Below are 15,013 nucleotides of genomic sequence, written 5' to 3' on the forward strand. Positions count from 1 at the left end.
CTTACCCCTCTTTATCGGCCTTAACCAGGCCACCCACTTTTACCCGAGGCGGCCCGCTCCCCTCACCCCAACCCAACCGGTCTCCGAGACCACCCTCAACACAATACGGTCGGCACTTTCGATTGCGACCCCCATACATACTGAGCCTTCGGCTCAACCCTTTTTGCATGTCCCCTCCAGAGGACACCACTTCAAATACGACTCGGGCACAGTCTTTAGCCGTTGCTCCAGGGACCGACGACCCCACCCACTCCTTACTTGACCAACCGGTCACCACTCCTCAATTCCTCGCTGCCTGACAACCAGAAGCCCGAGGACCCACATTCGACCCACCCCCCCCTCGCTTTCACACCTGACGCTGTTGCGGTTGGCCTCTCCTGCCTTCGTGCGCGTGGTTTCCCAGTCCTGTTAAGGTTCGTCCACAGATATGACACCGGGAACGGTGGTAATGATATCGTTTCGATTGAACACTACGTTTAGGATTGTGCTCGCTAATGCAGTTGACGGAGAAGTTTGGGGTTCTTACTTATTTACTACGGGAAGGTTTCTTTGTTGTCGCTTAGATTCTGCTTACCTGTACCACTTGTTATTCGCGCCCTCTTCGTGCGCTGTTTTTTCTCTTTTTATGTACGTAGTTCTCGTAGCTGCGGTAGTTAGTTTTTGTACTTCGTTTTTGTTTTCGGGTTAGTCGGTGGAGGTTGTAGTCGGGTAGTTAGGTGTGCGATAAGCTTCGGCTTCTAAGCAATATAAGTTTCTTCTTCTTCTTCTTCTGTACTCTACGCTACGAATATTACTTTGTTCTATACTACGTCATAGGGTTCATCCTGATTCTCCGATCAGGAAGTACCATCCCATAGTCCATAGTCCTGAAACCCTCATACCACGTCTCGTCTTCGGTTGTATTCCTTGGCATCATAGTCCATCGCCTATAGTCCCCGTGATACGTAGGTTGCGTCCTCTATCGCCAACCAATACAACACCATAGTTTACAATGTCGGAACACGCACCTATTGATTATCAACAACTCAGCAACAACCTCCGAACCTTTTTCCAAACGCACCCACAGGTTGATGAAGTTGTTGGAACTGAAGCCTATGCGCTTCTTCAACAGTGTCAAAATGGTCTTGCTCAATATGCAACGGATTTACAAGAGATAGAAGCGGAGGCTGAGAGGGCAAGAAGAATGTTTGAACGAGATATTGCTGCTGCCAGAGCCCAACAGACTGCTGTTCAAGTTGTCGTCCCTGAGGGAGCACCAGTCGAGGACAATGTTCCACCTGCACCACCAGTACCACCCGCTACAGATACTACCTATCGGTCAGAGAAGCTCCCAGATCCTGAGGTGTTCAGGGGGGATCGTGATCGAGAAAGATTACACCTATTCAAGCAACAAATGAAAATCAAGCTATTGGGAAATGCCGATCGCTATCCCACCCTACAGTCGAAATTATCCTATGCGTTCAGTAGATTGGAAGGCATTGCTGCCAATCAGTTCTTACAGTATGTCGGGGAAGGAGGTATTACCTTGCCCTCTATGATACGGTTTTATAAGGTTTTGGATACTGCTTTTGGGGACCCCGATCGGATGCGCACGGCTAGAAGGAACCTCCGGAACATCCGTCAACGAAATCGAACGTTCGCCGACTATTTCGCTGAGTTCCAACGATATGCTGCTGAGTCAGGTATGGATGAAGCCTCTCGGATTGAGGCTTTAATGGAAGGTATTAATGGGGAACTCGATGAATCGATGATACACCATGACACTCCTGCGACGGTAGATGCCTGTGCGACACTCTTACAACGGTTGGATAATCGTCGTCGTGCGGCGGAGGCTAAACGAGGAAGTAAAAAACCTTGGAACGTTACTACTACTCCGACCCCTCGTCCCCCACCAGCGAATCCTGTTTCTGCTCCCCGTGCTGCCGCCCCAGTCGCAAATGCACCTGTTACTGAAAGTCATCCCTCATCCCGCCCGGGAGGTGATGTACCAATGGATCTGTCTGGAGGACGTCGTCGCCCCTCTCCTGCTGAAAGAAATGCCCGCTTAGTTGAGGGCCGATGTTTCTATTGCGGAGGTGTTGGACATATGGTTAGGGATTGCCCCCAAGCGAGGGCAACTGGAAATCAACCAAGAAGGCCTGTAATGAGAAGAGCAGTATTGACGGTGGAGGAGAATGATGGAAGCGATAACGAGTCGGCAAAAGATTTGTCCCTGCACTAAGCGGCTTAGGTCAGGGACCGTTTAAGGATTTTTCTAGGATGTGTATTTCTGGTTTTTCGGTATCAGAGGAGGAAATGGATGGGAACTAACTTGTAGTAACTTGTTCGATTTCACAGAATAGAAACTCTTTCATCCCCACCTACGCTCTTATTGATACCGGAGCATCAGGATACGCTTTCATTGACGAATCTTTTGCACGCCACAACGATATTACAATGACCCCCCTTAAAATACCTTGCCCTGTAGACGTTATAGACGGAAGGCCTATCAAATCAGGAAAAATTACCCATATTGTCGATGTCTCGCTAGATGTTCATGGTCATCGGGAGACTGCGCCATGTTTTGTGACGAAGTTAGGACACTACCCGATTGTGATGGGTATACCTTGGATGCGACGTCATGATGTTACGATTCGACCAAAGGAAAATCTACTTGTTTTTGACTCTCGGAGCTGTTGTCAACACTGTTCACTTAGTGGAACTACAGTTATCGTTCATGGCATCTCACTTCCCTTACCAGAACACCATACAGTCATCGTTTCAGCAATTGAAAAATCTACCATCGACATCGAAAAGTTAGTACCAAAGGAGTTTCATCATCGTCTCCATATGTTCAAAGAATATGACGCTTCAATCCTTCCACCACATCGACCGTCCCATGATATTGAAATAGTGTTAGAAGAAGGCAATCGACCACCATATGGACCTATATATGGATTGTCTCAAATCGAGTTGAAAGCACTTCGGGAATATCTTGATGAAAATTTACCCAAAGGATTTATTCGGGCTAGTGAATCACCAGCGGGAGCACCTATATTGTTCGTAAAGAAAAGCGATGGAACTCTTCGACTTTGTGTTGACTATCGAGGCCTAAATGCGATTACAATCAAAAATCGATATCCATTACCATTGTTAAAGGAAACCCTGGCTAAGCTGTCAAGAGCACAATACTATACCAAGTTGGATTTACGATGGGGATATAATCAAATCAGGATAGCGGAGGGAGATGAATGGAAAACGGCATTCAGAACTCGATACGGACATTTCGAATATACAGTAATGCCGTTTGGATTAGCTAATGCCCCTGCTACATTTCAACATTGGATCAATGATATTCTACGACCTTATCTCGATCAATTTGTGACGGCATATTTAGATGATATCCTTATCTATTCCGAGACTTCATCGGAACATAAAGAACACATCCGTAAGGTTCTAAAGGTACTTGATGAAAATCATGTTCACCTTAAACCTGAAAAATGTGAATTTATGGTTCAGGAGACGAAATATCTTGGCTTAATCCTTACCCCGAATGGGAATAGAATGGACCCAAAGAAAGTTATCGATGTTTTGGAATGGTCCACACCGACGAACCTTCATGATGTTCAAGTATTTCTAGGATTTGCAAATTTTTATCGACGGTTCATTCTAGGATATTCGAAAATCGTTGCTCCACTTACAGCCTTGACAAAGAAAAACGTTAAATTCGAATGGACGGATGAAAGGGAGGAAGCATTTCAAACTTTGAAAAAGATGTTTACAACGGCACCGATATTAGCTCATTTTAATCCGGATCGGAGGATTGTGATAGAAACTGATGCATCTGACTATGTTTCAGCAGGAATCCTATCTCAACGTGATAACGAAGGAATTCTACATCCAGTCGCTTTCTTTTGTAAAAAACATTCTCCTCCAGAATGCAACTATAAAATCTATGACAAAGAACTTCTAGCAATTATACGATGCTTTGAAGAATGGCGACATCACCTGGAGGGAGCTCATTTCCCAATTGAAGTTTTTAGCGACCATCGGAATCTTGAATATTTTATGACAACAAAATTGTTAAATCGTCGACAAGCCCGTTGGTCCGAATTCCTTTCACGCTTCGATTTCGTTATACAATTTCGGCCAGGAAAACAAGGAGCGAAACCAGATGCATTGACTAGAAGGTCAGGTGACCTACCTAAAGAGGGGGATGAACGGTTGACGCATCAAAGTCAAGTGATTTTGAAGCGAAAAAATTTGGATACAATGCTAAGTTTGTTCGCGGGTTCTTTGTCAAATGAATCCGCTGAAGGAGCGTCCACTGTAGAGGAGTTATTTTCAAAAGCTTACAAAGTTGATAGTTTTCTAAACAAGATCCTCACCATGCTTCGGAATGGCGTTCGCCACTCGAATAAAATTTCGCTTGCCGAATGCACGGAAGATAACAACGGTCGGCTACTTTATCGAGGTGCACTATATGTACCAGATGACAATGACCTTCGGCTAAGGCTTTTAAAAGAACACCATGACAAACCATCTGCAGGACATCCGGGTAGAGCAAAGACATTGGAACTTCTAAACCGAGAATATTATTGGCCATAAATGAGAAAATATGTCGACCAGTATGTCAGGAATTGCAATGTGTGTGCCCGTAGCAAGGCACTACGCAATGCACCTTATGGAGTACTCCGTCCTATACCGATACCTGAGGGACCGTGGATGGATATATCAATGGATTTTGTTACTGATCTCCCTGAGAGCGATGGATACAATGCAATCTTAGTTGTGGTGGATAGATTAACCAAAATGCGACATCTAATACCAACGACTAAAGAGGTAAATTCAAGGGAAGTAGCGAGGCTATATATCGATAACGTTTGGAAGCTACATGGACTACCTAATACCATTGTATCGGATTGAGGAACACAGTTTGTTGCGGAGTTTTGGAAGTCGCTTTGTGATCGGTTGGAAATATCGCCAAAATTCTCTACTGCATTTTATCCTCAGACCGACGGACAGACGGAAAGAATCAATGCCGTAATGGAACAATACCTTTGAAGCTATGTATCTTATCAACAGGACGATTGGGCTTGATTGTTATCAATGGCCGAGTTTGCGACAAACAATCATGCTTCGGAAACAACAAAGGTCTCTCCTTTTTATGCCAATTCGGGAAGAAATCCAAGGATAACTTTTGGTCCTTTGGAACATGGTCGAACGACGGCGGAGGATCAAGCGAACCGTATTGCAAGAGATATGAAGGAGGTAGTGGATTTTCTAAGAGAAGAGATGCTTCGGGTGCAAAGGATTCAAGAAGAGTCAGCCAATAGGAATCGGACTCCAGCTCCTCGTTACCATTTAGGAGATAAGGTTTTCCTATCAACCCGTCATATTCTAACAAAGCGGCCTTCAAAGAAATTCGACTGGAAACGTATTGGACCTTGTAACGTTAAGCGAATCGTCAATCCCTATGCCTACGAGTTGGAACTTCCCCGGTCAATGAAAATTCATCCAGTATTTCACGTTTCGTTATTGTCACCCGAAGCAAATGATTCTTTACCAGGACAACAACAATTGCCTCCACCTCCGGTCGAAATTGAAGGGGAGGAAGAATAGGAAGTCGAAGATATTTTGGATTCGAGGAAACGAAGAGGAAGGTTTGAGTATTTGGTACGATATATGGGATATGATGAGGCCTCCTGGCAACCACTATCGGACCTTCAGCATTCACCTGATATCGTCAAACGATTCCATGAGCGTTATCCAGGGAAGCCTAAGCCTACCAGGAGGTAGGTCTTAGAGGGGGGCGTGGTCTGTAACGGAAACTGTGGATTTCGGTTAGGTGATAAATCGGAACGGGAAGAGGAGGTATTGTGCAGTAGGATTAAGATTTGTAATTGGGATTTCTATTATGTTCTTTTAGTTTCTGTTACGTGGAGGTATTAGTCATCATTGGACTATGGCTGGATATATAAGGGGGCGTTGTCTTGTGTCTTTATTTGTTTTCTCTCTTTCCTTCTTCCTTTACGCAACCTCTGCATTCTACCCGCTCGCCTCTGGCTCGCGGTAGGATTTCTTCCCCCCGAGATGGAGTTATACTGATTCTCGAATTGCTTCGGTCCCTGAACTTCCCTCGCTCGACACCCCCCATTCTTTGTTCGTTCGGTGCCCTCACGGGTCGCGTCCACCGTTCACCCCTCGCCAAACCAGCGGCTACTTTCGAAAGCCGCCTTCGCCCCTCTCTACTTTCACTCATCGCACGAGTGATCCCACACGTCGGGTACGCACACTGTCAGTAATCTCTAGTCAGCGAGAACCTACTGCCAAAGCGCTCGACAGCCCGCGAAGTTAGCGACCTTACGGTCGCGAAACTATCGTCAAATTTTTTACCCGAGGTCCCATGACCTTACCCCTCTTTATCGGCCCTAACCAGGCCACCCACTTTTATCCGAGGCGGCCCGCTCCCCTCACCCCAACCCAACCGGTCTCCGAGACCACCCCTCAATACAACACGGTCGGCACTTTCGATTGCGACCCCCCATACATACTGAGTCTCCGACTCAACCCTTTTTGCATGTCCCCTCCAGAGGACACCACTTTAAATACGACTCGGGCACAGTCTTTAGCCGTTGCTCCAGGGACCGACGACCCCACCCACTCCTTACTTGACCTACCGGTCACCACTCCTCAATTCCTCGCTGCCTGACAACCAGAAGCCCGAGGACCTACATTCGACCCACCCCCCCTCGCTTTCACACCTGACGCTGTTGCGGTTGGCCTCTCCTGCCTTCGTGCGCGTGGTTTCCCAGTCCTGTTAAGGTTCGTCCACAGATATGACACCGGGAACGTTGGTAATGATATCGTTTCGATTGAACACTACGTATAGGATTGTGCTCGCTAATGCAGTTGACGGAGAAGTTTGGGGTTCTTATTTATTTACTACGGGAAGGTTTCTTTGTTGTCGCTTGGATTCTGCTTACCTGTACCACTTGTTATTTGCGCCCTCTTCGTGCGCTGTTTTGTTTTATTTATGTACGCAGTTCTTGTAGCTGCGGTAGTTAGTTTTTGTACTTCGTTTTTGCTTTCGGGTTAGTCGGTGGAGGTTGTAGTCGGGTAGTTAGGTGTGCGATAAGCTTCGGCTTCTATGCAATATAAGATTCTCTCTCTCTCTCTCTCTGCATTCATTCGCTCGCCTCTGGCTCGCGATGGATTTCTTTCCCCCCGAGACGGAGTTATACTGATTCTCGAATTGCTTCGGTCCCTGAACTTCCCTCGCTCGACACCCCCCATTCTTTGTTCGTTCGGTGCCCTCACGGGATGCATCCTCCGTTCACCCCTCGCCAAAACGACGGCCACCGCCAGACGGTCGTTCCCCCTCCTTACTTTCGCTCATCGCACGAGTGATCCCAAACGTCGGGTACGCACACTGTCAGTAATCTCCAGTCAGCGAGAACCTATTGCCAAAGCGCTCGACAGCCCGCGAAGTTAGCGACCTCTCGGTCGCGAAACTATCGTCAAATTTTTACCCGAGGTCCCGTGACCTTACCCCTCTTTATCGGCCTTAACCAGGCCACCCTTTTTACCCGAGGCGGCAAGCTCCCCTCACCCCAACCCAACCGGTCTCCGAGACCACCCTCAACACAACACGGTCGGCACTTTCGATTGCGACCCCCATACATACTGAGTCTCAGACTCAACCCTTTTGCATGTCCCCTCCAGAGGACACCACTTCAAACATGACTCGGGTACAGTCTTTAGCCGTTGCTCCAGGGACCGACGACCCCACCCATTCCTTACTTGACCAACCGGTCACCACTCCTCAATTCCTCGCTGCCTGACAACCAGAAGCTCGAGGACCCACATTTGACCCACCCCCCCTCGCTTTCACACCTGACGCTGTTGCGGTTGGCCTCTCCTGCCTTCGTGCGCGTGGTTTCCCAGTCCTGTTAAGGTTCGTCCACAGATATGACACCGGGAACGTTGGTAATGATATCGTTTCGGTTGAACACTACGTTTAGGATTGTGCTCGCTAATGCAGTTGACGGAGAAGTTTGGGGTTCTTATTTATTTACTACGGGAAGGTTTCTTTGTTGTCGCTTAGATTCTGCTTACCTGTACTACTTGTTATTCGCGCCCTCTTCGTGCGCTGTTTTCTCTGTTTATGTACGTAGTTCTCGTAGCTGCGGTAGTTAGTTTTTGTACTTCGTTTTTGTTTTCGGGTTAGTCGGTGGAGGTTGTAGTCGGGTAGTTAGGTGTGCGATAAGCTTCGGCTTCTAAGCAATATAAGTTTCTTCTTCTTCTTCTTCTGTATTCATTCGCTCGCCTCTGGCTCGTGATGGATTTCTTCCCCCCCGAGATGGAGTTATACTGATTCTCGAATTGCTTCGGTCCCTGAACTTCCCTCGCTCGACACCCCCCTTCTTTGTTCGTTCGGTGCCCTCACGGGATGCGTCCACCGTTCACCCCTCGCCAAAATAACGGCTACTCTCGAAAGCCGTCTTCGCCCCTCCTTATCTTCACTCATCGCACGAGTGATCCCACACGTCGGGTACGCACACTGTCAGTAATCTCCAGTCAGCGAGAACCTACTGCCAAAGCGCTCGACAGCCCGCGAAGTTAGCGACCCTTCGGTCGCAAAACTATCGTCAAATTTTTTACCCGAGGTCCCGTGACCTTACCCCTCTCTATCGGCCTTAACCAGGCAACCCATTCTTATCCGAGGCGGCCCGCTCCCCTCACCCCAACCCAACCGGTCTCCGAGACCACCCCTCAATACAATACGGTCGGCACTTTCGATTGCGACCCCCATACATACCGAGTCTCAGACTCAACCCTTTTGCATGTCCCCTCCAGAGGACACCACTTTAAATACGACTCGGGCACAGTCTTTAGCCGTTGCTCCTGGGACCGACGACCCCACCCATTCTTACCTGACCTACCGGTCACCACTCCTCAATTCCTCGCTGCCTGACAACCAGATGCCCGAGGACCCACATTCGACCCACCCCCCCTCGCTTTCACACCTGACGCTGTTGCGGTTGGCCTCTCCTGCCTTCGTGCGCGTGGTTTCCCAGTCCTGTTAAGGTTCGTCCACAGATATGACACCGGGAACGTTGGTAATGATATCGTTTCGATTGAACGCCATGTTTAGGATTGTGCTCGCTTATATGTAGTTGACGGAGAAGTTTGGGGCTCTTTCTTACTGCGGGAAGGTTTCTTTGTTGTCGCTTAGATTCTGCTTACCTGTACCACTTGTTATTCGCGCCCTCTTCGTGCGCTGTTTTTCTTATCATGTACGTAGTTCTCGTAGCTGCGGTAGTTAGTTTTTGTACTTTGTTTTTGTCTTCGGGTTAGTCGGTGGAGGTTGTAGTCGGGTAGTTAGGTGTGCGATAAGCTTCGGCTTCTAAGCAATATAAGATTCTCTCTCTCTCTGTATTCTACTCCACGAATATTATTCTTGTCCTACGCTACGTCATAGGGTTCAGTTTGGTTGTCAGATCAAACAGAGCCGTCCCATAGTCCATAGTCACGAACATTTTCTACTATGTCTACGTCTCGGTTCCATTCTTTGTCACTATAGTCCATCGTCTATAGACCCACGTTATACTTTCATGGCGTCAGGATGCGAGGGGTTAGGGACCCCAAATTCCTAGAGCGGATAACCCCTATACTCATTTGCTTGATATCGACGGTGATCTGGCACGGCATTCGGGCGTGGTCGACAGGGACTTAAGTCAAGCCTGATTATTTTCAGTCGCAGAATGAGAGCATTGTTAGTAAGTATTGCCCAATGCCCTCACTTGTATGACGGGTGCTTTGAGATCAGTGACAGATGCTCTCAGAACTCTGCGGACTCCCGAATGCTCTGGGAGCAGTGACGGATTCTCTCAGAGCTATACTGGGTTACCGAGCTGACATTCCAACTCGAGCAGAAACGTTCAACAGGATGAGTAACACATGGAAGGGGAGGAGTAGACAGAATCAGGAGGCAACCTTGGAGGTAATCAAGGATAACCTTCGAGAAAAGGTATGCTACTATGCCGGCAATGGGTGTTCGATTCTAAATACTTGCCTTGATAGATACGAGAAAAGAAGGGAATAACATTGAGGTGATACCGGAGGATGGGTTTAGCGAGGATGATGAAGCTTTGGCTGCGGATCTTGCCGCATTCCAAGATGCTCGGAAAGTACTCAGGGGTGCTCCAGAAGGTCCTTCAAGTTTTGACAACGGCCAAGACGAGGTGATTCATGTCCAACTTCGCGGCATTGACAGTGAAGAGGAGGGAGAGGAGGAAGAAGAGGAGCAAGAACTACTAGTAGTGGGGGATTGCGAAGGGGGTGGGGAGGAAGATGTCTAGAACACTCGCGAGTGCTTAGGGAGAATACTCGCAAATGCATGGGGAGAACACTCCCGAGTGCGTCGAGGATAGCTGGAGATTTGTTCCGATTCATTTTTTGTATTATATCCAGTAAGGAATTTCAAGGAGGTATTGTCGTTAGTATTTAGTAATAGACAGGGGATCACAGTCTCGAGTACTCTGTAAACAGTAGAGATCGTAAGGGTATGCTTGGAGAGAACAGGGCGTCGTGGGTGCGCCAGGTTCAAGGACCCGATGCCAGGCGCTGCTGGAGCAGTCGGAGTACTCCAGGAGCTGCGGGAGTGCTCCAGGAGCAGTCAGGAGTGCTCCAGGAGCAGTCATAGTGTATTCAGGGAAAGTCAGGAGATACGAACGCCCAACTGGCGCTCTCAGGCGAGGGGACTAGCGTCGGGGTAGCGCTGAGCGCTCGCGCTCAGTGACCAGGTGGGGTCGGAGGACTAGTGCGCACCGGGGCGAACTAGGGTACGCCGGGGCGGAAAGATGCGCACCAGACTGCGCCAGGAGCATGACCGTATCTCTGGAGAGGTAGTTTACCTACCGAACGCCCTGAGCGCCCTGAGCGCCTCGGGCATCTGTCGAAGGCTGCAGGTTTGCTGATGCACTCCTTCACACCTCCCTATCACCCTCAACCGCCTCACCCTCCCACCCAAGCAAGAAATAAGATGGCTGTGACTCTAGCTTTCGGACAATCTCAACACCTTCAACCACTTCTCCAAGAGATGCTTCTCCGCCCAAGCTTCCTTCGCAATCATACGAGGGTTCACCTTAGTGGGCAAGGTCCTCAAACCACTCAACTACCGAAGACTAGCAGTCATGGCAATACTCATAATGCTCACCTATGGCGCATCAGTCTTCGTACCTACGGTACGAGCCCTTAAACGCCTCGAGACCACCTGGCACTCCGTCCTCAAATAGGTGACGAACTGCTTCAGGTCTACACCACTCGCAGTACTACAGGCAGAGGCATCCTTCGCACCTCTCGCTTTATACATCCTATCCCTCCTCTTACAATACGCCGCCCGAATTCAAGCAGCATCATCGGCCTATAATCCCGTCACTGCACGCATTCCGGTAACCTTCTACACATTCTCCAACTACAGAGAACCCTCCCACCGACATCTCCTGCACATAAAACCCAACCCACCTGTCAATTGGAATTCCAACTGAAGAGGTGTAGTCCGCCTCCCCATCGACCACCTCTGTAATTCCCTCCTCACCAACTCCCCTACATTCAGCCAAGACCCCAACACCATCCACCCAGGCTCAGGGCTCTCCATTAAGAAAGATACCCTTCAGCTCTGACGAAACAGCCCCCTTCCAGACTACTACACCTTCGAGATCAACACTCGACCCACCCCCACCTCTCCCTAGATCGCTTCATCACGGGCCGCATATGCCAGATGCGCGCCCAGAAAAGCTACCTCACCGCTCACCTCTCATAGATATATCTAGACCTTACCCCCACCTGCCCCAGGTGCCTCCTCAAAGACGAAGCCCTTGAGTACGCCATTCTCCACTGCCCTGAATGCACCCCCTAAAGGGCCGCCCACATACCGTTCGCTAAATCACTAGATGACCTCTAGTAACCTGCCACCTCCCTCGCAGCCCTCTCCTCATACATCAGAGCCACCAGGACAGGGTTCCCCCCCTCAGACGGCCCCAATAAATCTCCATCATACGACCTCTTATCCGACTCCGACCTCACCTCGATCCCATCAAGCTTGGACCCTTCCATAACATAAACAGCGGCACGCCGCAAAGGCCCACAAAACACAACAACAATTACAATCAAATTGTTTCTCCTCTGTTCTCTATGTCATGAGATAAAATTACATAGCTGATACGAAAGTATATGGCCCAAGGAACGGGACGACCGAATTTTTAAGTCTGTTTTTTTGCGGAGGGAATGTCAGAGTTTCTTTTTCAGTTATTGCTTCATGTTTATATCTTTCCTTTGTTTACTTTATTTACTTTCTTTCGACGGTAAAGTAGGGAAGGGGTGTTGTTTACGCCATAGCCTAAACTCTATGCGATATTCTTGTACCCAGAAATAAATGAAACACTGATATATAAAAAAAAAAAAAAAAGGAGCAGCAATGACAGAAACCATCACAGAGCTTATGTGTGATGAATTATATGTTGCAAGACAGACAGACATATAAATCTTGCATTTACCTATCATGATTTCTATTTTGCATTAGGTTCCGCTAATTATAGTCCGGCCTGACGGTTCAAGGGATACTTGTTTCAAGACGCATTCCCATACAAAATCTGGTTGCAATGTAAAATCACGGTTACTTTTGTCACCCAGCAATATTACCGCGAGCGAAGCTGGGATTTTATGATTTTATTGATTTTAGAGTTGGGTATTAATATATGCCAGAGACTCTAAGTACAGTACCGTACTCTATCCCTTAAACCGTCAGGCCAAATCACAATGCCAGCTACTAGCTGTAGTTGGTAATCATGATCTTGTGAACGCCGTAAGTGAAAGCTATGAGAACAGCCTCGAACCTCCACTAGCGTGTGAGCATGCACACACACCGCGTTGAACTGAGAATACCTACTATTTAAGGCTAGTAGCTGGCATTGGAATTCTGCCTGACGGTTTAAGGGATAGAGCTAGTTCGCTCTGCCCTGCATGAAACACATCGCACATGTCTGAGGTGAGCACGGAAAGCAGAACTGAAGGTTTTGTCAAGATGCAAAATACCTAAGCATCCCTTCGTCTGTTCCCGCGATTCACAACTTTTTGCCGAAGAAACGGCGTGGTGATAGACACAATTTTAACGATAGGTGGTATACACCACTACTTTTTAGGCCAATTTTGCGTGACAAGTGGGTCAGTTTTGCACCGCCGACCGATGCTTCCAGCTAGTCTGTGGATTTTGCGCGGTGAGCCACGAATTGCCACAAGTCCTGAATACAGACGAAGGGATATGACACAAGGGCAAACCATATGCCAGCACCCATGGAGTGGTTTGGTCAATCGGCCAATGGCGTTATTGTATAATGATAATTAAAATGTAGCTAGAGTAGGTTATGTAGTCTAGATCTCGAGATTGAATAGGGTACCGGGTGTGATCAGAATCTGATAAGTGAATGCTGCGGTGAATACGTGGGGTTTAGATCAAAAATCGGCAGGTCGGCATCCACATGGCGGCGTGTCATCATCGATTTGACAGGGGTGTGAATTTATGTCATATCACGTGCTAGGTGCCCCCTGTTGTTTATTGACGTCCGCCGAGCCTCATCTCAAAGAATAAACACACGCACAAGGTCGACTCCAACGTTCAACTATTCTGAGCTGCAATTAGTTACTCAAAATGGCGGCCGCACCAGCAACATCACCAAATCCCGTTGTCTTTTTTGACATCGCCATTGGCGGTAAGCCTTCTCCCTATTTCCTCCTTCTCTTCTTCTAGCTGTACACTCGAATTGACGAATACTAGGTGAGCCACTCGGCAGGATCAAGATGGAGCTATTCCAGGATATCGTTCCCAAGACTGCAGAGAATTTCAGACAATTCTGTACAGGAGAAACTAAAGGCCGTGGAGGAAGACCCTTGGGGTACAAGGGTTCCAAGTTTCATCGTGTGGTAAGGAACCCGAATGAGGTTGAGTACATATCTGTCGAACAACACAAAAACGGGAGAAACCATAGTGGCCGTTGGATTGGGCTAACGATTGTAGATTAAAGACTTCATGTATGGACAATATAATTTCCCCTCATACGATATGGTTAGCAGGGCAAGGCGGGCTATGATACAGATATTCGCGTCCTTATTCTCAACCTACTAGCTATGCCTATAGTAGCTACCACAATCGGCTCAGCCCTGTCAATGATTGATTCTAACAATCACATGATTCGAACATTACACTGATATCTACATGTAGCTGACTGCCCACAGGATTCAAGGCGGAGATTTTCTGAACAATGATGGCTCCGGGGCCGCGTCGATCTACGGCTCGGATCGGTTTCCTGACGAGGGGTTTCAGGTTAAACATGATGTTCCTGGGATTCTTGCTATGGCAAAGTGCGTGGAAGAAACCCCCAAAACCCCAACAACCAACTAACACGGGCCACTTAGCTCCGGACCAAATACAAACGGCTGTCAGTTTTTTATAACGTCCAAGCCAGCCCCGTTCTTGGATGGGAAATACGTTGCATTCGGGAAAGTTATCGATGGAATGGACGTGGTTCGGAAGGTAGAGAACGTTAGGGTGATATTAGACCGGCCTACGACGGATGTAGTGATTAGTCAGTGTGGAGAGATGTAAGGGATTCGCAGTTAGATAAGCGATAAGCCCTCATTAGATACTTTAGGCCAGCCGTCAATTTTGAAAATTGCTAGTTGCGGGTAACGGTTACCTTGAAGTCTTATTCTGCTGGATACCAAAAAGAACAAGCTTTGACTCGTGAGCTAATCCCGAAAGGTATTAAGTCATGATTTTACTAAAAAGATCTGCAGCCGGACCGACAAGGGCCGGGCTTGGCCCGAGTCCCAGTCGCAATAGCTGATGCGTGATCTAGCAAAAAAGACCATGAATAAAATGTGGGCAAGTGATTTTCTGTGGCCTCAAAATCAAAGGGGGCTTCTAAATTTGAATTAAATTAAGGATATCCAGATCTTGGTCGGTACGGGCCTT

The 15,013-nt window shown here is 48.0% G+C and overlaps 5 protein-coding genes across 5 annotated transcripts; all 5 read left to right on the forward strand.

Moving 5' to 3' along the window:
- Positions 1–991: 991 nt before the first annotated feature.
- H6S33_001251 (uncharacterized protein) lies at positions 992–2,221 on the forward strand (the record flags this gene model as incomplete). Its single annotated transcript, XM_044832608.1, has 1 exon — positions 992–2,221. One exon carries the CDS (start codon positions 992–994, stop codon positions 2,219–2,221), a length of 1,230 nt encoding a protein of 409 aa, XP_044694218.1.
- Positions 2,222–2,436: 215 nt separating this feature from the next.
- H6S33_001252 (uncharacterized protein) lies at positions 2,437–4,587 on the forward strand (the record flags this gene model as incomplete). Its single annotated transcript, XM_044832609.1, has 1 exon — positions 2,437–4,587. The coding sequence occupies one exon, from the start codon at positions 2,437–2,439 to the stop codon at positions 4,585–4,587; it is 2,151 nt and encodes a 716-aa protein (XP_044694219.1).
- A 501-nt stretch (positions 4,588–5,088) lies between these two features.
- On the forward strand, positions 5,089–5,601 carry H6S33_001253 (uncharacterized protein; the record flags this gene model as incomplete). The annotated part of the gene is made up of 1 exon (XM_044832610.1): positions 5,089–5,601. The coding sequence occupies one exon, from the start codon at positions 5,089–5,091 to the stop codon at positions 5,599–5,601; it is 513 nt and encodes a 170-aa protein (XP_044694220.1).
- Positions 5,602–10,598: 4,997 nt separating this feature from the next.
- Positions 10,599–11,531, forward strand: H6S33_001254 (uncharacterized protein; the record flags this gene model as incomplete). The annotated part of the gene is made up of 4 exons (XM_044832611.1): positions 10,599–10,756; positions 10,826–10,952; positions 11,043–11,228; positions 11,280–11,531. The coding sequence occupies 4 exons, from the start codon at positions 10,599–10,601 to the stop codon at positions 11,529–11,531; spliced, it is 723 nt and encodes a 240-aa protein (XP_044694221.1).
- Positions 11,532–13,690: 2,159 nt separating this feature from the next.
- Positions 13,691–14,644, forward strand: H6S33_001255 (uncharacterized protein; the record flags this gene model as incomplete). The annotated part of the gene is made up of 5 exons (XM_044832612.1): positions 13,691–13,751; positions 13,817–13,962; positions 14,057–14,070; positions 14,275–14,400; positions 14,455–14,644. 5 exons carry the CDS (start codon positions 13,691–13,693, stop codon positions 14,642–14,644), a joined length of 537 nt encoding a protein of 178 aa, XP_044694222.1.
- Positions 14,645–15,013: the final 369 nt, after the last annotated feature.

This window comes from Morchella sextelata, assembly GCF_020137385.1.
Source record: "Morchella sextelata strain SCLS chromosome Unknown scls_10, whole genome shotgun sequence".
Classification (NCBI taxonomy): Eukaryota; Fungi; Ascomycota; class Pezizomycetes; order Pezizales; family Morchellaceae; genus Morchella; species Morchella sextelata.